Source organism: Hyla sarda, chromosome 11 (genome assembly GCF_029499605.1).
Source record: "Hyla sarda isolate aHylSar1 chromosome 11, aHylSar1.hap1, whole genome shotgun sequence".
NCBI classification, from domain to species: Eukaryota; Metazoa; Chordata; class Amphibia; order Anura; family Hylidae; genus Hyla; species Hyla sarda.
In genome coordinates this window covers 25,455,445-25,474,100 of record NC_079199.1, presented here as the reverse complement: position 1 = coordinate 25,474,100, position 18,656 = coordinate 25,455,445, and the positions used below count along the sequence as shown (strand labels likewise).

The 18,656-nt window shown below is 45.0% G+C and overlaps 1 protein-coding gene across 1 annotated transcript in view; it reads left to right on the top strand.

The window, feature by feature from the left end:
* The window catches only part of G2E3 (G2/M-phase specific E3 ubiquitin protein ligase), a 37,262-nt gene extending 20,430 nt beyond the window's left edge, over positions 1–16,832 (top strand). The window contains exons 11-15 of the mRNA XM_056547348.1: positions 550–839; positions 2,627–2,808; positions 11,443–11,615; positions 13,945–14,153; positions 16,432–16,832. Of these exons, the coding sequence (XP_056403323.1) occupies positions 550–839; positions 2,627–2,808; positions 11,443–11,615; positions 13,945–14,153; positions 16,432–16,658 (1,081 nt within the window). The 3' untranslated portion in view covers positions 16,659–16,832. The remainder of the gene's footprint in view (positions 1–549; positions 840–2,626; positions 2,809–11,442; positions 11,616–13,944; positions 14,154–16,431) is intronic.
* Positions 16,833–18,656: the final 1,824 nt, after the last annotated feature.

Below are 18,656 nucleotides of genomic sequence, written 5' to 3'. Positions count from 1 at the left end.
ATTTTAGATTACTGATTTTGTACAAAAAGTTTTAGATTTTTTTTTTTAAGCTATACAAAAATATAAAAGTATCTATCCATGGGTATCATTTAATCGTATTGACCCACAGAATAAAGAACACATGTCATTTTTACCGTAAAGTGTACAGTGTGAAAACAAAACTCTCCAAAATGTGCAAAAGTTTGGTTTTCATTTAAATTTCCTACCTAAAAAATTTTTTGGGGGGTTCGCCGTGCATTTTATGGTAAAATGAGACGTTTCATTACAAAGTACAATTGGTCACGTAAAAAACAAGCCCTCATATGGGTCTGCAGATGGAAATATAAAAGAGTTAAGGATTTTAGAAGGCGAGGAGGAAAAATCGAAAATAAAATTGGCCTGGTCCTTAAGGTGAAAATGGGCTTGGTCATTAAGGGGTTAAAAAATATATATATATTTTTTTAAATGTATTTATTATTTTTGCACTCTGTGCTGGTGCAAGGAATAGTAAATGCGCTTGTTTGGCATTCTTGTATAGTAAGTTACTTTGTGTTTTTTGTTTTTTTACAGGCAGGTTCAAAGACATATTTCTGATATCCTGCAAGAGCTGAGGTCTCCGATAGATAAAGCCACGTTTACTGTGAAAGTGCAATCAAAGTCCCTCTGGAGAAGCTCCCTTAGTTGTTTCCGCAAGCGATGTTTTTCTCCGTACAACGCTCTGCAGATAACATTCACTAATGTAAACGGCAAATCCTCAGACATATCTCCACCGTGTTACTTCAAATTGCTACTCGATGCCATCCAGAACTCCAGCGTGTTTGAAGGATCTGAGCGTAAAAATCTTTCGTTAAACGTAGCTGGTAAGTGTAATCGCTTGCTGTAGAGCTACTACATAGTATTGGGTAAACAATGTGCATCAGATTTTATTAGGTTTACTTTAGCATAACTAGACATTTATGAAACAAAGAAGAAAAAGGAAGATTGACAAGGGGTATTCCAATCTCAAGATTCTATGTAGGCGATAATTAGTTGATTGTTGCAGGTCTGACACCCAACGATCCTGAAAACAAAGAAAGTTGCCCCCCCCCCCCCCTTCCCCTAATGAATGGAGCACAGATTGCAAGGCCAGCGCTCCACGCTTTCTCTATGGGGCTTACTTGTGTTGTAGGACTGCACTATTTGGCGATTGGGATTATGGAGGTTCATTTTGCGATTTCGATATGCGTTTGCAATATAATAAACAAATGGGGAAATCCCCCAATTTCATGTCCAATCTCTCCCCGTTTCATGTCCATTTACATTACCCCCCCTCCTCCCCCGTTTCATATCCATTCACATTTTCCGCCATGTCGCATCTCCTTCCCATGTCACATCTCCTCCTTCCATGTCACATCTCCTCTATTTAATCTCCTTCCCGCCATGTCACAGCTCCTTCCCGCCATGTCACAGCTCCTTCCCGCCATGTCACAGCTCCTTCCCGCCATGTCACGGCTCCTTCCCGCCATGTCACGGCTCCTTCCCGCCATGTCACGGCCCCTTCCCGCCATGTCACGGCCCCTTCCCGCCATGTCACGGCTCCTTCCCGCCATGTCACGGCTCCTTCCCGCCATGTCACGGCTCCTTCCCCGCCATGTCACGGCTCCTTCCCCGCCATGTCACGGCTCCTTCCCCGCCATGTCACGGCTCCTTCCCCGCCATGTCACGGCTCCTTCCCCGCCATGTCACGGCTCCTTCCCCGCCATGTCACGGCTCCTTCCCCGCCATGTCACGGCTCCTTCCCCGCCATGTCACGGCTCCTTCCCCGCCATGTCACGGCTCCTTCCCCGCCATGTCACGGCTCCTTCCCCGCCATGTCACGGCTCCTTCCCCGCCATGTCACGGCTCCTTCCCCGCCATGTCACTGCTCCTTCCCCGCCATGTCACTGCTCCTTCCCCGCCATGTCACTGCTCCTTCCCCGCCATGTCACTGCTCCCCTCCTCTGTACCCTGGATTTCTGCCGCAGACCCAGTTCTCCTCCATACAGTCTGGTGTCTTTATGGGACTTCCTGCTCATCCAATCACTGGCCTGACACATGACATCACTGCGGCCACTGATTGGCTCATCAGGAAAGGTCCTAGAACCAGCTGCTTGTCGGGAGCACAGAGGAGAACGGGATCTGCAGCAGACCTACAGAAACCTGGCCTAGGTAAGCATCAGGTTTGTGTTTCCCCGCACCCCTATTATTACTTAGGACAGTGTTTCCCAAGCAGCGTGCCTCCAGCTGATGTACAGCCTTCGGCTGTCCGGGCATACTGTGAGATGAAGTTTTGCTACAGCCTGAAATACCCTGCTTGGGAAACACTAAAATAGCATTTGAGTTTCAGCTGCAGTCCAGATCCTGCGTGCGTGATATGGTGCCAGGCCGCCTCAGCAGGTAATCGCAGATTTTTCCCGGGTGCCATATCGCAATTCGCAAGAATCATGATTCAATTGTGATTAATCTTGCAGCCCTAGTACTTTGCCAAACTCAGAACATGCATTTTTTTTTTTTTTTTGCGGTATGTCTTTTAACTGGCTTTATCCAACACCATTTTGTTTTGCATATTAAATAAATTTGTATTTATTGAATTTTAAAAATTATATATATATTTTTTTCCATTTCACAGCACTAGAAGAGGACCTGTACTATGAAGCTGGCAGAATGTTGGCTATGGCATTAGTTCATGGTGGGCCGGCGCCAGGCTTTATCTCGCACTCTCTCTTCTATTGTCTCATATATGATTCTCACCATGTGCAACCTACGATAGAAGATGTGGCTGATCCCAATGTTTTACAGGCAATATTGAAGGTAAAAAAAAAAAAAATCTGTCAACCGTGGGCAACCTGGTTGGCCAACCCCATCTCCCTCCCACTATGTTAAAGGCAGGTATGGGTGTAGTGGAAGGGTTTATTGTCAAGGTGTAGTTGGAAATGCGTAAAGCTGGCTGAATTTCCAGCTAGAGTGTACAGAATGAACGTTCCATTACAGGATTTACACCATAGAGGAATGGGGCAATAAAGAGCAGACCATTTTGCTGTCTGCAGCAAATACAGCTGACATATTCCCTTCAAATGCTCATAGTCATCTTAAGAAGCTCTCCAGGGTAGAGAAGTAAACTTTTTGGGAATTTTGAAGCCATGGAGAAAAAAAATATCCTGCAGATAGGAGATAATTATTTTTCTCTGTCGCTCTTCATTGGGGGACACCTAGACTTATGGGTATATGCTCTTGCCACTATTAGGTGCTGACACTAGGAAAAAGTCGGCTCCTCCCTGGCAAGATATACCCGCCCATTGGAAGTGAGGTAATCAGTTTTAGCTAGCGTCTGTAGGAGATAAGACACACGTCTGGGAGCTCCCCAGACCTGGTCTTTTCTTATTTTCTAGTAAGGGATGTTTAGTTAGGTTTTTATCTCCTTTTTGTTTGCCTTTTTCAGGTCTGCGTTCAGGAGCATGGGCGCTACCTGTTCCCCCATATGCAACAAAGGGGCACGGAACAGGAGTATGGGCTGTCAACGCCTTATCGCCAACGGCCAGCACCTGGAGGTTGTACCCTGGGTCCGGGTCCCCCACTGCCCCTGCTTGTCCTGCTATGACAGCTTGGCATGCTGCAGTGTGGCCTAATGCTGGCTGAAGACATCAAGGGGTGAGTATGTGGGGAAAACGGAGGTGAGTATGCCCCCATTCAATACTAAGCCCCCCCTCTTGCCAACAAACTAGCAGTAGTAGCATCACCTGGAGGTGCTGTTTATGAGGTCCGGGAGGTGAGGGGTTAACCCTCGCTATTTTATTCTTGCAGCGTCTGCTGCATCTCAGGGCTTTAACGATAATAGTAGGTGGTTATGAGGGAACTACTCAAGCGTTTCCCCTCGGCTCTCTAAGTTTTTATTTTCTGGCAGCCCCCTGATTCTCTGCGCTCTGTCAAGCGCCGGGACTTCACTATCTGTGCTCTTAGCCAGCGCTGGAGCCGCCTGCATGTGGACAGATCTGCTGCAGGCCGGCGGCTCTCCTCACACTCCTAGTATGCGCAGAGAGTAGATATCGCATCACCTCTGCGCCTGGGTTTGCTGTGCAGCCATCATGGGTGTTCTGCCGGCGGGAGTTCAGGGGCCTTATGGCGACATGTAGCTCCGCCCTTCTTCTCCCCCTGAACCAGCACTTAATCGCAGCTGTGTGCTTCTCTCAGCGGCTTCTAGCCCTGCTACTCCCCTCACTGCGGGGATGGGTTCGTCGGCACAAGGTAGACAGAGCGGCTCAGTTATCCTCTGATGCAGCAGCCCGTCAGGTGCTCTTCCAATCGACCCGCTCTTGTCCCCTGGCTCAGAGCCGTGCGGCGGCTTGGCAGGCGCTTCTCTAGCACGCTGTTCCGAGCTGCCGCCGCTCCAAGTAGTGTACTTATTTTAAGTGTCCGTACATCAGGGACATGCTGTGGGCGTCCTAGCCCATCTCACTTAGGGGACCACACGGGCAGTATCTTCTCAGGGTGCATTGCTCCCCACGCTTCCTTCATGCCATAAAAAAAAAAAAAAAGACTGGTTTGGGGCCCTCTTGTGGCCAATAATTGTATTGTGCCCTTGTTTTCCATTGCTTCTTGTGAGCTCCCCCTTGTGGCAACCAAGCGCTATTATAGCCTTGGTCTGTCATGTCTGTTTTTATCAGTTTAATATCTGCAGGGTCCCTTTCTAGGGACTGTATTGAGGGCCGCTTTATTTGCTTCTGTCACCCTGGGTGACCTACTATTGACAAATAACATTGACTCAGTTTGGGTATGCCTCTATACCTATTCTCTGCAGGGTTCTCACTCTGTCAGGCAGCATATGCGTACCACTGTGGCGGGTTGTTGAGGGATTTCACAATCCCTTGGTAACTACGGGGGGTATATTCAGTCACTTTTCTCCCCTGCCACTGAGTATCATACATGTCCGTCATGTCCACAGCCGACTTCCAGTCCCTCCTTACCCAGGCAAGATACTGGTGCACTTGCAAGGGTTTTTGCATTCCTGGTGGACCCTAAGGACGCTTTTGAGGTTCCTCCTGGGTCAGGTCCGCCGGCCACCCATCAAGGTGGTGTTCTTGGCATCTCCTACAATATGATTACCCCCTCCACAGGCTGCCGCTTCCGCGGCTGGTGCTTTGGATCCCCACGTCCAGTGTAAGGTCTCCGTGGAAGTGTCCCTGCATGGGCAGGGATTGGACCTGATATCAATATGCCAGACAGTAGTTTCACATGTCACTCGTCTCACAGCTGCCGCATTCCGGTATCCCACTGCTGTGCGAAGTGTCCGCAGAAGTGACCCGTTGTATACTTTGGACCCATACCAGTAAGTCAGACAGTGGTCTGCTTGGTTTCCTCTGCCGCCTGTCCCATATCACACGGCTGATGTATCTGCGGCTGGAGTTCCGGTACCCCCAGTGCTGTGCGAGGTGTACGAAGAAGTGACCCAGCATGTCCTATGGACCTTATATGGGGTAACGGGGATACAATCTACGGCTTCTCAGCCTCCCCCCGATCTTCCTGGGTGGCGGGGATACTAGCCACGGTTCCTAGGCCTCCCCTCCCACATGCGACAGAGGGGGACAGTGATCCCCTATCTTACTGTCCCCTTTTCACCAGCGCCTGGAGGTGTACATGGTCTGTTGTCTGCATGGTCTCCGCCGACGTCAGTCTCCTCCTGTCAGGGCTGCCATGGGCATGGTCAGGTTTCCCGTACCTCACTGCTGGTGTACGGAATCTGGATGAGGGTCCCTGGAGGTCCTCGGGACTGATGCCAGTAAGCCAGACTTTTGTCTGCTGGGTCTCCTGCACAGCCAGGTCGCCCGTTAGTTTGGCCGCACTCCGATACCCCACTTTCTGTGGGTGGGTTTGAAGGAGTAACCCTGAGTGTTCTGCATCCAAGTCAGCCAGATGGCTGTCTGCAGGGTTTACTACTACGTCGGGTCAACTGCCATACACTTCCCACACCGTGAATGGAAATTGAGATAACCCACTGCCAAGGTGTATTTCTGAGTGATACAATGCACTACATACTGGTTCGCAGGGTTCCCTCCTTTACCAGGTGCTTCTTTACATGCCTGCCACTCTCTTGGCTGAAGAGAAAAGTAACCCACTTTCTGTGTGCGGTTCTGAATGCGGGACCCGGTGTGGCCATGGTCCCAATGCCAGATAACCAGACTCTATCTGCATGGTTTTCTGATCCGCCAGGTCACCTTTCCCATTCTTGTCGCTCCCGCAGCTGCTGTCCGGTGACTCATTTTCCATGTGAAGTTTCACAGAGTGTCTCGGTGGGTTCCTTGGACCTTTTATACCTGTCTGTCTGAATGTTTCCTTTCCCACATTCATCCTTCCTCTCTTGCGTCTGCAACAGCAGTCCTTTTGTGTGGCCCCACTAAGAGATGGGGTGTGGGCTATTCCTGCTGGTTCCATCGACTTTCAAAGCAGCACTCTGTTCCCCTTTGTAAAGGTGCAACCTTGGTCTGCATGGGGCATGGTTGGGACACGCCGTTGGGTGCTGAGCTCTCTTCCATACTGCCGGACTTTTGGATGTCTGCGGTTTATTTTGCGTCTGCAGCCTTGGTACCCCACTACTATTGTGCGGAAACAATGTCTGTGTCCATACGTATGCCAGGCCACTCTGCATGTGTAGAGCCCACCTCCCCTTCCTTTCGGTGAGGTGTGCCTCGGGCCTTCCTGTGATCTTGTTTCTACAGGTCTACAGCTGTTGAGCACCTCTGTTCTGGCATGGGGCCTGATGGGGCGACAGTCAGTTCAGCCCCCCTCTGCCTCCATGTATCTTTCCTGGGTTCCTGTGTAGGGTGGTTCAGGTGCCGGCTCTGTTGCCTTAGTCACGACCAGGATAGCTCCATTGTCTCCCTTCTGGTTTAGGGTTTCACCACGTTGGGGTGTTCCTCTCAACGCTTTGGTTGCTGTGTGTGTGCTTCTTACTGGCATTCGTAGTCACGTCTTTGTATCTTTTGCCCAGCACCAGTGTCCAGAATTCCAATCTCTCCGGGGACACAAATTGGCTCCTCCATACCTCGATATGTTGTTGCAATGTTCCTGGTGGCGCTATGTCCACCTAGTACTTTGCCCTTTGCCTTCAGGCAGCATTTCCCTCCTCATATAGTGCCTGGCACACTTTGACAATCCCCCTTCCACAGGGGGTACAAGGATTAGGGAGCTTGGCAAGGTCAGTGCCTGAGTTTCATCGCAACCGCCTTTTGTTTTTCCCTCCTCTATATAGGTGGGGTACCTGGCTGGGCCTTTGCTTTTGCTGAGAGCAATGAGCTGAGCTGCGCACTTTTGCAGCCTGGCTCTCTTCCTGTTTGTTGGTTATTACTGCTGCTCTTACAGATTTGGCATTCTCCTCTGTTGGAGGAGTTCATGCAATCATCTTTGGCTCAGCGACAGCCGATCTAGCACAGTCTGTTGTTTGGGTCCTGCCATTGCTCTCCTCCCTCGGTGCAATCTCCCTAGAGGGGTTTGTTCATCCTTCCCTTGGTCAGAGTCAGTTATACTATATTTACACTACGGTCTTCTGGAGTAACCTTCCCTTTTGTTTCCCCCTCTGTTCCCGTCCTAACGGGATGTTGTTTTGGAGTGCTTTGGTCCTCTCGGACTGCTGGGGTCGGGTTAGTCTGTCTTGGACACTATCCTAGGCTGCTGTGGCGTGGCGTCTTTTTTGGATCGGCCCTCCTGATTCTTTGGGCCTTAGTGATGGTTGAGGTTTCAGGTAGGTTAGGTCTCCCGCCCAGACTTCTCTGCGATCCCTTTTGTTGGGGCAGTCTTTCTATACTGCACTTTATATACCGCTATGTTCTCTTGAATCTGACTCTGGACAGGGTTCTCTTGTGTCCCTTTCCATTTTTGTTTCCCAGCCGGGCTAGCCCTCTGTCTGGTTCTGTGTTCCTTGGAGTTGTTTTCCTACCTCCTCCCGGAAAGGTTCCGGCCCATCTTGCTTCCTAGCCCCCCTTTTCTTGTCTTTCTAGGTGGACTGTAGGTTTAGAGTCTCTACATAGGACAGTCTCTTCCTTTTGGCGTCCTAGTACATTTCCATGGACAGGGATCTCATTCGCAGGCCTTACGGGCAAGTGGGTTCGGTCTCTGGACTGATTCCCTTTTTCTGGTGGTTGTTTTTCCCTCCCTAGGGGACTGCTTTGGTACGTCCCATCAGTATAGGTGTCCCCCAATGAAGAACAACAGAGAAAAGGAGATTTTTTGTACTCGGTGAAATCTTTCTTGTAGCCTTCATTGGGGGACACCGCACCCACCCATTTCTTCATTTTTCGTCCAGGTCCTCTTTTCCGGTTCTTGGGTCTTTTATTTTATTTTCCAGTGGGCGGGTATATCCTGGCAGGGAGGAGACAATTTTTTTTCCTAATGTCAGCGCCTCCTAGTGACAAGAGCATATACCCATCAGAATAGGTGTCCTCCCAATGAAGGCCACAAGAAAGATTTTACGGTGAGTAACAAAAAAATCTCTTTTTTTTACCACTGGATTTCTTCTTTAACCCTTTTAGGACTAACTATGTATATTTGCGTCCATTGGTGGCTTCCGCTATATGAAGCGCGCTCAGCTCCTGCGATCAGCAACCAGGACCCGCGGCTGATGCTGGACATCGACGATCGAGCTGATGTCCAGTATTAACCCTTTAGAAGCCATGATCAACGTTGATCGCAGCTTCTAAAATGGGAGAAAAGTCATCCCGGGTAGCTCAGTGGGCTATTCGGGACCACCATGGTGAAATCGCAGCATCCTGAACAGCTGAGAGGACAGTGGGAGGGCCCTTACCTGCCTCCTCGTCATCCGCTCTGTGCTTCGATGCCCAAGCCAGGCTCTGCAGGCTGGGAAAATTGAGCACAGAGAACACTGATCAATGCTATGCTATGGCATAGCATTGTTCAGAGTATGCTTTCTAAGGTTTGCATGTAATAGTCCCCTAGGGTGGACTTAAAAATTGTGTAAAAAATAAAATACATTTATAAATCTGAATTAACCCCTTCCCTAATAAAAGTTTGAATCACCCCCTTTTCCCATAAAAACAAATGTAAATAAACATAAACCACACAGTCAATGGCGTATACATAAAAAAAATACCATAGCCCAAAATTGCGTAATTGTGGTAATTTTGTTTATACCCTAAAAAAAGTATAAAAAGCGATCAAATGCCCATCAAAACAAAAATGGTCCTGATAAAACAGATCACTGTGCAAAAAATGAGCCCTCATACATCCCTGAGCCCTCATACAAACAGTTATAAATTTTTTTAAACAAAGTAAAACAAAACCAAACCTATATAATTTGGGTAACATTTTAATCGTATGGACCTACAGAGATTTTTTTTTTTTTTACCCAAAAGTGCACTGTGTAGAAATCCCCAAAAGTTACAAAATGGAATTTTGTCGGTCGACTCCATTGGGGGACACAGAGACCGTGGGTATATCTTGCTGCCACTAGGAGACTGACACTAGGCAACAAAAAGAAAGTTGGCTCCTCCTGGCAGGATATACCCCGCCTACAGACTCTGAGCTAATCAGTTTTAGCTTAGTGTCCGTAGGAGGCAGACACAGGTCTGGAGTTCTCCAGACCTGGGTCTTTTACGTTATTTTTTAGTCTAGGGACATGTATGTAGATTTTTTCCCTCCCTTTTATTTCTCTCTTTTTAAGGTGGGGGTTCAGGGACATGGCACTCTCTGTTCCCCCAATTCCGAAGAAGGGGCACAGGCATAGTTATGCACTGTCAACCCCTTCTCACTACCAGCCAGCACCTGGGGTTGTACCTTGGGACCTTCCCTGCTCGCCTCGCTGTCTCAGCCCAGCATGATGCAGGTGCTTAATAGCTGGCTGAAGACTTCGGTAGGTAAGTTTTCCCGGGACAGGGCGAGTATATACTTATTCTCGGAGGGTCGATTGGGGGACACAGCACCCACCCATTTGTTCTGGTGTCTGGTTCAGTTGTCTGTCCGAGGGTTGGTTCGGTTATTTTTTGTCTGTGGTTCCCTCGGACAGCTGCTGTTTTTTCTTTCCCGGTTGGTCCTCTCCTGCTTTGGGAGTAAACTGATTAGCTCAGAGTCTGTAGGCTGGGTATATCCTGCTGGGAGGGGCCGACTCTTTTTGTTGCCTAGTGTCCGCCTCCTAGTGGCAGCAAGATACACCCACTGTCTCGGTCCCTCAATGGATCCTCCGAGAAGGAGATTTTACGGTAAGCATAAAAAAAGAAAACTTTTTTTTTTTTTCAATTTCACCCCACATAGATATATACAGATAGAGATATAGATGTGTATGTATGTGTGTGGAGATATATATATATATATATATATATATATATATAATATATATATAATTTAATATTTTTATTTTTCACCATAAATTTTTTGAGATAAAATAAGTGATGTCATTACAAAGTACAATTGGTGGGGCAAACAACAAGTCCTCATATGGGTCTGTAGGTCGAAAACTGAAAGCGTTATGATTTTATGGAGTGAAAGTGGAAAATATGAAAGTGCAAAAATGAGAACCTGTGGTCCTTAAAGGGGTTATCCACCATAAGGTGATTTTAGTACTTACCTGCCAGAATTGGGTATTTCCTGTTGGATTTTGTTCTCTAAACTACACATCCCACAGTTCCATGCTTGAAAGTTTGTGATCACTTCCTTCCTCCCATACGTCAGCCACCCCACCCATTGAAACACTGTTTTCTATCGAGGGGGCTACAACTGTTACAAAATTGAGGCAGGACAGACTCCCTCTGATCACCTGACTAGTGATGTCAGGTTTTGACACATTGCAACCTGGGAAATCCCGAGATATGAGTAATTTTGTATGCTGTTAAAAAATAAATATTGGGGTGATAATTACAGAAGAATTGAGAGAAAACTATCACACACAGGTACAGACACTATATTATGTACTACACTAACTTTACAGCCCCTGTAGCATAGTCAAATAAAAAAAAATCCTGGAATACCCCTTTAAGGGGTTAAATGTGTTCTCTTCTGACCCCTATAATTCTCCGTCTGTGGGAATGTGTGAGGGCTCATTTTTCACGCTGTGATCTGTAGTTTTTATTGGTGACATGTTTGTTTTGATAGGATACTTTCATTGCTTTTTCTTCTTCTGTGTGAAGGATTCTGGTCTTTCGTATTTTTTTACATTTATGCCATTCACTGTGCGGTTTCAGTAACGTTATATATAGAGCAAAGCTGTGTGTTGTGGTTATGGGGCATTAAGAATTACATGCAACAAGAGAGGAGAATTGGAGCCTGCTGCAGTATGAAATATTGATCTCATATCCCTGTCAGGCTGACGCTGCTCATACCAGTCATATGTTCATGCATCTTGTCAGCCTGTGGTTTACACACTTGCTTTCATGCACTTCATCCCTGTGGATTAGAAAGGTTTTAGCGACACTATGTATAATTCGTTTCTCTTCTGCATTGTCTCAGATACAGTCTTGTCACAAGATTAATGACTTAAAGGCCGTCATTGCCGACTACTATGAATACCTGGAGAATACTGGCAGCTTACGGCTTGTACAGTCTGTTAGTGAGAAGAGCTACCTGATCAAGAATATTCTGGCTTACCACGTCATTGGCCGAGTGCAGAAACCGCTCGAAAGGTACATTTTTTGCACTATATAAAATATATTGTAGCCTACAGCACAATTTCTAGATTTCAAAGGGGTTTTTATATTTAAGTTATGACATTTGTCAGATCTCTGGGACCTCCACAGACCCGAAGAATGAAGAGGACATTTCGGGTAAGATGTCTCTGCACAGCAGCACTTCCAGGATGACATCTGCGCAGAGAATAAGTGGTGAATGGGGCATGGCATTAAACCAACGCTGTGCCCCGTTCATTCTCTCTCCGAGGTTGGGCACTGCTGTGAGCATAAAGCGATGGCATATACTGTTCATGCAATCACTTTATAGGATGTAGAAAAATCCCTTTAAATTAGACTGGCATATTAGGGTTATTTTTTTAAAATTTTTTAATGGTATTGCTGCTTTTTATAATTTTAGATGTTTAAGGGGTACTCCGCCGAAAAATGTTATCCCCTATCCAAAGAATAGGGGATAAGATATCCGATCGCTGGGGTCCCACGTGCCGGATGACTGGCGATTACAGCTGCACGTCTCCTCAATTCATGTCTATGGGAGGAGGCATGTTGGCTATGTAGTAGCCGTCGCGCCTCCTCTCATAGATATGAATTGAGGTGGCATGCTGTCACTAACACTGAAGCTCCAAGCTTGCGTGTTAAGGACGCTGCCAGCATGGAGATTGCAGAGGTCCCCAGTGGCGGGCCCCCCTGATCGGACATCTTATCCCCTATCCAAAGGAGAGGTTATCAATATTTAAAAAATATATATATTTAAAGGCTCTAAATGCATTAAAATAACAATCAGTGCCGCCTCCTAGCATGCCCTGACAACCATTGGACTGTACAAACAGGACTATACTAGTCCTACAGGGTCATCTGTTTCATTCCAGCATAGCTGCATGCATTAAATTGTAACAGGGTCATGTCATCAACAGCCTGACCCAAAGAAAATCTGTGTTTAATGCAGTGTTTCCCACCCCGGGGGGTCCCCCAACTGTTGCAAGACTACAGGTTCTAGCATGCCCGGACAGCCAACGGCTGTCCGGGCATGCTGGGAGCTGTAGTTTTGCAACAGCTGGCGGCACACTGGTTGGGAATCACTGCATTAAACACGGATTTTCTGTGGGTCAGGCTGTTGATGACATGACCCTGTTACAATTAAATGCATGCAGCTATGCTGGAATGAAACAGATGACCCTGTAGGACTAGTATAGTCCTGTTTGTACAGTCCAATGGTTGTCAGGGCATGCTAGGAGGCGGCACTGATTGTTACACTACTTCTATTTTGTGCTGATCCCCTATTCAGCCTCTGGCCAGCATTTGCGAACCAATGTCACATGACTGCCGCAACAACTTGGCGGTTGTGCTCCATACTTTTGGCACTACGGAGCTGGTTATCTGTAGTCACCTGACTTCCACTCCTAAAGTAAGACTGACGTACTGACCTTATGTTGGACAGGGTACTTTTGAGGGATTGGGGGAGGTAAGTATTAGTTATTTTATTTAATTATTTAAAGGGAACCAATCATCAGATTTTACCCTATATAACGCTTGGCAAAGCGTTATATAGAGTAAAATCTTTATTTTCACCATTCCCGTGGGACGCTCCTGCCCCCAGGGATGGTGAAGATATGAAGTTATAAACTAGTCACCGCCGCCGCCGTAAGTAGTCACCTGGGCGGGGAGCTCTTCTCACCTACTCCCGTTCTTCGGCCGGGAGCGACGCCCCCTCCGCTTGATTGACGTGCCGCGTCATCACTCTGATCCGTCTGTTCAGTGAGCGGAACGATGACGCGGCCCATCAATCAAGCGGAGGGGGCGTCGCTCCCGGCCAAAGAACGTGAGTAGATGAGAAGAGCTCCCCGCCCAGGTGACTACTTACGGCGGCGGCGACTAGTTTATAACTTCATATCTTCACCATCCCTGGGGGCAGGAGCGTCCCCCGGGAATGGTGAAAATAAAGATTTTACTCTATATAAATGCTTTGCCAAGCGTTATATAGGGTAAAATCTGATGATTGGTTCCCTTTAATTTCATCAAGTCTTCAAAAAAATATAAACATGTTGGCCCCCATTAAAGATGTAAGACATAACTAGGGAGCAGATAACTGTGCTTAGGTGACACGTTGAGAGTAACACAATTGGAAGATGTGACATCACTGACCCACTTCGTGCACACATTAGCCGCTCACCTTCACTATATGCAGTAGTATAATAGCACAGGTCTTGCATCCACTCCTGATGGGTTTTAGTCCTGTCAAATGTTTGTTTTTGGACCTTGTTCTGACCAGTGAATATAAAATAGAATATACAATAAAAAATTTAATAATTCTCGTTTGTGGTTTTAGGTTTAAAGAAGGCTTGAAGACTCTTGGCGTTCTTGAGAATATTCAGACATACCCCACTGCCTTCTGGAGTGTTCTGTGCATGAAGCCCGAGAAGCTAACTACGAAAGTGCTGGCCGACCTCTTTACAATCACGTATCATAGGAGCCTCAGACCCGATCAGCAGTGCAATGCCATCAATCTGTGGGAGGACTATTTGGAGGACACAGGAGGTCAGTTTTCTTGGTTAAAGGGGTACTCCGGTGGAAAACTGGTGCCAGAAAGTGAACAGATTTGTAAATTACTTCTATGTAAAATATTAATCCTTTTAGTACTTATAAGCAGCTGTATGCTACAGAGGAAATTCTTTTATTTTTTTTTATTTTTTAATTTCTTTTTTTTGTCTTGTCCACGGTGCTCTCTGCTGACACCTCTGTCCATGTCAGGAACTGTCCAGAGCAGGAGAAAATCCCCATAGCAAGCCTCTCCTGCTCTATACAGTTCCTGACGCAGACAGAGGTGTCGGCAGAGAGCACTGTGGACAAGACAAAAAAGAAATTTAAAAAGAAAATAATTTCCTCTGTAGCATACAGCTGCTAATAACTACTGGAAGGGTAAAGATTTTTTAATAGAAGTAATTTACAAATCTGTTTAACTTTCTGGCACCAGTTGATTTAAAAAAAAAAAAATTTTGTTTTCCACCGGAGTACCCCTTTTAAGGTGTACGTCTTCTAAAGTATAGACACCTGTTTTGTTTGTTTGTATCCTAGCCTTGGCTGTTCATTACAATAAGATGCTAATCAAGGGTATGTTCACACATGGCCTATACAATGCAGATTCCTCACTGAGTGTCTCTGTACATAATACTGAGGATTTTGCTGCAGATTTTATACTGGGATCAATGATTGAAAGAGAAAAAGTGAATATTAAAACTCTAACATGCTGTAGGTTTTGCCCGTGGATTTCCCTCAGTGAACTAAATAATAACATTTTCGTAAATATATACTTTTTTTATTTTTTGCAAAATACCCTTTTGGACTGGAAAGCATAGACATGTTTGGTGTGTACATGGTATACATTTAAAGAGAACCTCTCATGATCTTGTTAAATTTTATAATCCTCCCAGTTCACTGCCTCCATTATGATAAACCACCCCCGGCCTTTTGTTAGTTTTTTCTACCTTGATATTGCTCTGTATTTTCTGCTCAGTCTCCGTCAGATTCACAGACTGGGAAGGGGCGTTCCCCAGCAGACGTGACATCATCTGAAGCCATACAGTGGAGAACTTCCTCCCTCACTCGTCTACACACAGCCCAGAGCAGTTCAGTGTGTGAGATGATCTATGATTGGCTAAGGCTGCACACAAACCCCTCAGCACTTCAGACTGCATTTCCTGATTTTGGACTTCTGCCAGGCCAGCAGGAGTCCAAAGTCTGTGCAAGAGATGGAGGAAAATGTGCTCTGGACAAGTAGGGAGACACCTAGCGGCAGCTTTTTTAAGCACAAATAATACATGGAAAACGTAATTTTTTTTAAACAAAGTACATTAGAAAGATTTTTTATTTACAATAAGTGCAATAGCAAAAAATAGTTTTATGACAGTGCCCATTTAAAGGATAGTACAGTGCACTCGCACTGCTAAGAATTCAGCAGTTATATGTGGGTTTTGTCTGAGCAATTTAAAAACTTCAGTTCATTAAATTTAAGGGGTATTCCAGGAAAAAACTTTTTTTTTTACATCAACTGGCTCCAGAAAGTTAAACAGATTTGTAAATTAGGAACTGGAAGATGCGTGAATAACGTGAAACGGTGCTGTTGTTCCTGACAGCCGCTCCTAGTCTCCCTGCCCGATGCAGCTCCCCCTCCCTGCACTCGGGTGTTTTTGTTACGTGCTTTTTTATGGAAATCTGAAGAATCCAATAAAGCCAACATATTAAAACGGCATGGTGAGTGCGGACCTATTTCTATCTTCATTCAACTAGATTTGTAAATTACTACTATTAAAAAAATCTTAATCCTTTCAATAATTATCAGCTGCTGAAGTTGAGATGTTGTTTTCTGTCTGGCAACAGTGCTCTCTGCTGACATCTCTGCTTGTCTCGGGAACTGCACAGAGTAGAAGAGGTTTGCTATGGGGGATTTGCTTCTACCCTGGACAGTTCCCGAGACAGGTGTCATCAGAGAGCACTTAGACAGAAAAGAACAACTCAACTTCAGCAGCTCATAAGTACTAAAAGGATTAAGATTTTTTTTATAGAAGTAATTTACAAATCTGTTTAACTTTCTGAAGCCAGTTGATATATATATATAAAAAAAAAGTTTTTTCCTGGATAACCCCCTTTAAACCAGTGATCTTTAGACTGTGGACCTTCAGATCATGCAAAACCACAACTCCCAGCATGCAAGTTTTGCAAGTTCTGGGGGGGTTCAGCAATTTAAAGACTACTTTCCTTTTAAACATATGCTCTAGTTTGCATCTTTAACCTTCTGCTTTCTGTTCTTTTTCGGCAGATGGCGCTACTGCAGTTTCATTGGAAGACATTTTGAGTTTTGCGACGGGCATAGACTCCATTCCACCCGCCGGTTTTACGCCACAGCCGTCCGTTCTGTTCCACAGTCAACATATATTCCCCTCCGCGAACAGAATCACCCACAGCCTGGAGCTCCCTGTGAAGGGCAGCTATGAGGAATTCCAGGAAAGCATGGACAAGGCCATATGCACTGCACTGAACAAATGATGGACCCGGCATGGAAGACGCTGGCGTTCATCCTGCTGCTGTTTAGCTCTTAAGCCGATTGTCACTTCGCTGGGACTGACACGGCGGCAGATGACTTTTGACATGCTTTCGCGCTAGACTTTCAAAACAAGGTTTTTTTTTTTTTTTTTTTTTGCCCGATCATAAAAGAAATGCGTTAATTCAGGAGCTCCTCAAGAAGACTGTATAATCCTCTATATCAGTGTTCTTGAACCAGGGTGCCTCCAGCTGTTGCAAAACTACAACTCCCAGCATGCCCGGACAGCCGAAGGCTGTCCGGGCATGCTGGGAGTTGTAGTTTTGCAACAGCTGGAGGCACCCTGGTTGGGAAACACTGCTCTATATACTAACATTGGTGTAACTTCGGTACTTTCATACTTTGATCTTTTGTGACCTCTTGGCGGGGTACTTAAAGGGGTATTCCAGGAAAAAACTTTTTTTTTTTTTTTTTTATTATATCAACTGGCTCCAGAAAGTAAAACAGATTTGTAAATGACTTCTATAAAAAAAAAAAATCTTAATCCTTTCAATAATTATCAGCTGCTAAAGTTGAGTTGTTGTTTTCTGTCTGGCAACAGTGCTCTCTGCTGACATCTCTGCTTGTCTCGGGAACTGCACAGAGTAGAAGAGGTTTGCTATGGGGATTTGCTTCTAAACTGGGCAGTTCCCGAGACAGGTGTCATCAGAGAGCACTTAGAGAGAAAAGAAGAACTCAACTTCAGAAGCTCATAAGTACTGAAAGGATTAAAAAAATTTTTATAGAAGTCATTTAGAAATCTGTTTAACTTTATGAGCCAGTTGATTTATTTAAAAAAAAAAAAAAAAAAACTTTTTCCTGGATAACCCCCTTTAATTTTTGCCACACTTTCTAATATTGGGCAAACTTTTTTTTATTTTTATATAATTTTTTAAAAAAATACTAATCACAGAATCTGAAATCGCAAATACGTTTTTAACAAAGCGACTAATGTCCCAAACAAATTTAACTTTCTCGATGATGAAGTGTCTGCGTCTTCATAAATTCTTATATGCCAGATCCTTTTACAACAATAACTTATGTTACTTTTATTTTTTATTTTAATTGTAGAGCAAAGTTTTACGTTTAAAAAAAAAAAAAAAAATTTTTTTTTTTTTTGCATTTATCCTAAAATAGTATGTTAGTACAGTATGGGTATTGCTGATACTGAGATTTCACAGGTGCAGGGCATAGAATACAACACTATAGTGTGCCATGGGTTCAGCAAAGCTAAAATGGCGCTGTTACGGACAGGTGAGCTCTAGTGTGATTTAGGCCTCAGTTGTATAGTTAGCAATAAATGAGTAGCACAAAATTCATAGTTTTAATTTTTTTATTTTTTTTTCAGTATACTCAAAGGAAAAGTAAATGTTCTCTAGGATAATGTAAGTTTTCAATAATGGCTTAAAGGGGTACTCCGGTGGAAAATATTTTTTATTTTTAAATCAGCTGGTGCCAGAAAGTTAAACAGATTTGTGAATTACTATTAAAAAATCTTAATTCTTCCTGTACTTATTAGCTGCTGAATACTACAGCGGAAATTATTTTCCATTTGAAACACAGAGCTCTCTGCTGACATCATGAGCACAGTGCTCTCTGCTGACATCTCTGTCCATTTTAGGAACTGTCCAGAGTAAAAGGAAATCCCCATAGCAAACATATGCTGTTCTGGACAGTTCATAAAACGGACAGAGATGTCAGCAGAGAGCACTGTGCTCATGATGTCAGCAGACAGCTCTGTGTTTCAAAAAGAAAAGAATTTCCGCTGTAGTATTCAGCAGCTAATAAGTAAAGGAAGGATTAAGATTTTTTTAATAGAAGTAATTTACAAATCTGTTTAACTTTCTGGCACCAGCTGATTTAAAAAAAAAGTTTTTCACCGGAGTACCCCTTTAAAGGGGTACTTCGATGGGAAACCTTTTTTATTTTTAAATCAGCTGGTGCCAGAAAGTTAAACAAATTTG